The 4,427-nt window shown below is 43.1% G+C and overlaps 1 protein-coding gene across 1 annotated transcript in view; it reads left to right on the forward strand.

Annotated features, from left to right (window-relative positions):
- The first annotated feature begins 3,283 nt into the window (after window positions 1-3,283).
- LOC106811989 (protein brambleberry-like) overlaps window positions 3,284-4,427 on the forward strand; it is a 9,920-nt gene continuing 8,776 nt past the window's right edge. The window contains exons 1-2 of the mRNA XM_014815731.1: window positions 3,284-3,699; window positions 3,997-4,125. Of these exons, the coding sequence (XP_014671217.1) occupies window positions 3,430-3,699; window positions 3,997-4,125 (399 nt within the window). The 5' untranslated portion in view covers window positions 3,284-3,429. The remainder of the gene's footprint in view (window positions 3,700-3,996; window positions 4,126-4,427) is intronic.

Here is a 4,427-nt window from a genome sequence, read left to right on the forward strand (position 1 = left end):
GTGTGTGTGTGTGTGTGTGTGTGTGTGTGAGCGTGTGTGTGTGAGCGTGTGTGTGTGTGTATGTTGCGGCTAATGCGAGGTTGTGTGCTGCTGCTAGTGCTTCAGCAGTAAAACATCCGCGTTGCCTTTAAGAGTGCTCGCGTCCGGGAATAGAGAGAGAGAGAGGGGAGCGAGAGAGAGCGAGAGAGAGAGAGAGAGAGAGAGAGAGAGCGAGAGAGAGAGAGAGAGCGAGAGAGATAGAGAGGCAGAGAAAGAGAGAGAGAGAGCGCGAGAGAGCGAGAGATAGAGAAAGAGAGAGAGCGAGAGCAAGAGAGAGTGGAAAAAGAGAGAGAGAGAGAGCGAGAGAGAGAAAGAGAGATAGAGAGACAGAGAGAAAGAGACAGAGAGCGAGCGAGAGAGAGAGATATAGATAGAGAGGCAGAGAGAGAGAGAGCGCGCGAGAGAGAGAGAGAGACGCTGACGCCTACGCACACCGAACCTGCCGAAATGAAATATTATCTGAGTGTGTAAGATCACCGCACTGTATACGACGTTCGTTCACCATGCACGGCCGAGCCGCCACGATGATGATTGGAATCAAGAATCATCGGGAACGTTCTATATGCGCGTCTGTACGTTTCAAGATGTGCGATAGCGCGTGCCGACGTCACGTAAAGAACCGCGTTTGTGTACGTGTAGTTCGTGTCGCCGGAGCGAGAGAACATGCACGCACGCACGCACGCCTCCATCTCACTCTCTCACACTCGTCTGTCATCTTACCTCACAGAGTTAAATGGATCGAAAAGTTTTAATACTGTCAGGTAAAGATGTCATTTGAGTGATAGTCGCTTCGCGGGTGTCGAACGAGTGCCTTTCGTCGCGCTCATCGGTCGCAGCGCCGTGGAACACGTGACACTGCGACACTGCTGTGACACTACGACGTCATCACTGTGTCATCGAGGGATCGACTCTCGTGCGTTGAAACTCTTTACTTCCGTGTCTACGTTTCAGCGAGGCGTTTCGTTGACGACATACTGACGACGTAATTTGGTTTTCGTATATGCCTGCCTATGCGATGTTGGTCCCCATTGACATTGGGGACGTCAAAAATAGATAACTTAACTGTAATCTTATCTGTTTCTGATCAGGTGCATTTCACCAAAGATCCAATCTCTGGATTTGGTTAAATTGCTTATGGAATTTTGTACTTGATTGTACTGTCAAATAGACAAATACTTAACTTAACTGTGAACGATAGTGTTCTTGTGTCCAGCATTTCTCGTTATAGGATTACCATTTTCCTCGCGACCCCTTTCTGCTTTCCTTGCTCAACTGTTGCTCAACTCATTTACCATAGTACCGCCTTGGCCCATACTTATCGTTAGCTAGAATTTAGCTATAATTGCTAACTAGAATCAAGGCAGCATATATAGTAAATATGTGGCAGAGCAAAGCAACCTTGTAGAGATCGTTTTGGTTTATTAACGTGATAAAACCTAATTATTTAGCTATATGTTAAATATTATATACATGGTACATTACCAATGGTTATGTGACCTAATTCATTTTCTTTTTAAAACATGTTTTGTATGATCACTGACAGAAATAGGTGAGGCTTCGATAAAACGGGCGTTCATACGAAATAAACATAATTTATAACCCTCAAGAATGAATGCTAAGACGCTAAATTACCAAATTTAGTCGATTTTGTGTAGCAAAGAAAACATTTGCTTCGCTAAATACGAGCACGAACGTAATCATGACGTCATCAAGGTAAGCGTACAGTACACCTGTTCATTCAGTTGCATTGTCGCGCGTAAATTAATCAAAATCATACAGAGCAGACAACTTCCTACGAATTGATATTATGTGAACTGTGCTCTAACGTTTACTCTCCTAAGTATATTCGTCAACATCTGTAACTCTGCCATCAACGTCCCTGCCAGCTAGGTAACTCTCTGTCCCATATATAGCATCTTGAAGTGTTTCGGCATGCTAGTTTACGATAGCCACGTTAATTCGTACGTCCAAGTTAAGTGTTTTACTGAATATGATCATTTGATTCGGCGTCCGTAATTTATAGCTACGTATGCACCCCATTAAAACGTGATAAAACAATTTGTTTAAATAATATTTCGTAATTTAGACTCTATATTCGTGCGTCGTTATAAACGCAGGGGAATATTCCGTAACACGATCTGACGCGCTATATGGTTGTGCGTGGGAGTCGGCAGCAAGTTGTTGAGACTTCTCTGCTAGGCAGGCCGGTTTCGCTAAACCAAGGCCATGCACTTATACCGCCTAGCAGGCGAATTAATATGCAGTACGTTAGCGTAGTAATCATGCATCTCTCTTCCTAACCACGGTAGCACGAAGGGAAAAGAAATGCAAGATGGCACGTACGGTAAAGGGGAAACTAACAAACTATGTGCTGCATAAATGCCCAGTTTATTAACCGATTCAGGTGCAGATAGAGCGGGCGCCTGTTCGTTCATACCCATAGTTATATACAAAGATTCTCTATCCGTGGATCTCTTTCGACACCGAGAGAAGAGGCGAGAAGCGAAGTGGGAACGTTCTTATAGTAGTATAGACCACTTTCTTATCTAAACATGTATCTCGCGCTAGGCTACGTACATATACGTCACCGTCATGTTCGGAATCGAACCATGGTGAGTTCCCACTGGGAACTATGGGGTTCCCACCATAGAAATATAATTATAGAGTCTAACTAGTATATTATTTCTATGGTTTCCACTGGGTGTTCGTCGCGTGGTAGCTTCCTTCTATGGAATTATCGCGTGGTTGATATCTGCTGTGCTAACGCGCGATATTAAATTTCTTATTGGGGGAATTATGACCTATAACTGCGGAAGGATGTATGTATTTGCCTGTCTCGATTCCCTGGCGCATATGTGTTGTCCCTTGCGCATATATATGTTTATGTGCGTGCTCGCGTGCGTGCGTGCGTGCGTGTGTGTGTATGTGCACACGTGCATGTGCAGAAGCGTGACTCATGCGTGTGTGTATGTTGTACACATATCTTCCCTGGGTTATTTCTGCTCAAATGCCGCATTCTCTTCTCTCTTCTCTATTTGTTTCGTCTCTCACTTACCACATCCACATTCTCCTTTTCTCTATCTCCCCCTCCCAACTATATTCTCTGCCTTCCAACCTGCCATTACCTACTGGATGGATGGATGGATGGATGGATGGAATGGTGAATAGATGAATAGATAGGGCTTTCAGCAATGCTTTACGTTGTTTATTGTAGGAATCGTTAGATGGCGCGCACAAAAATTAAAATGGCGTCGCTATGTGTGAAAAACAGATAATCTATCACACAACCACAACACCGCGCCTTTGAATGAACAACCGCGAGCGAATGAAAACAAGAAAGTTGCTACCGTACCGCGATACATCGGCCCAAGTTATTGTTTGCAGTGCAATATGTTTTCCTTTGTAAATTTGTCGCTATTGATTGTCGTTATGCTATGTACATTTGAGTTTGCTGATAGTGGGCTATGGTCTTGGTTGTTTAGTAGTAAATCTAATAATAACGTGGGGAAGACGAACGCCCCAACCAACACTGATACTTTAGGAGCTCTTATTCACTCTGACTCGGTCATTCCGTTTGAGATGACATCAGAAGACGAGAAGTTTCTAGCAGAGGCTAAAAATGCCATGCAATTATCAGAACTTGATTCTTGTCATCACAAGGTAAGCAGTAATCGGTAATGATAACATGCAAATCTCGTTCAAGAGCAATTTCACGGTCTGTCTCACTCTCACTTTCAGTCTGTCAGTGTCACATGACTGAGGCAGGGGCTTCTCTAGATCTGGAGCTAACTGCACGTGGGCTATATTTACTAGAGCTGAGAGGGTCCTCAGGGTACTGCCGGAACGTACCCTTGTTACGGTCCGGTATACCGGAACGTATAGCTCGAGTAGTAGTACTATAGCCCGCGTACAGTTGCCAGTGGCAATTCATAAATAATTTATTGATTTATATTTCAGATAATCTTAGAACTCCAGTCAGCCTGCAGTCACATGTCGGAAGATGATATTGCGAAGATGGGAGTCGCTTTACTAAATTGCCAGTCAGTGGCAGAAGGAAGAAAAACATACCGGTGCTCACGTGACATGGTAACGATATATCGTCTTCCGTAAACAGCTAGGAATCTTACTAGACACACCTGAAATCACCTAAATAAATTACAAGTTGTTAGTCCTTGCTGCATCAAATCTATCTATCTATCTATCTATCTATATCCATCTATCTATCTATCTATCTATCTATCTATCTATCTATCTATCTATGTATCTATCTATATATCTATCTATCTATCTATCTATCTATCTATATCCATCTATCTATCTATCTATCTATCTATCTATCTATCTATCTATCTATCTATCTATCTATCTATCTATCTATATCCATCTAT

Source organism: Priapulus caudatus, unplaced genomic scaffold (genome assembly GCF_000485595.1).
Source record: "Priapulus caudatus unplaced genomic scaffold, Priapulus_caudatus-5.0.1 Scaffold597, whole genome shotgun sequence".
NCBI lineage: Eukaryota > Metazoa > Priapulida > Priapulimorpha > Priapulimorphida > Priapulidae > Priapulus > Priapulus caudatus.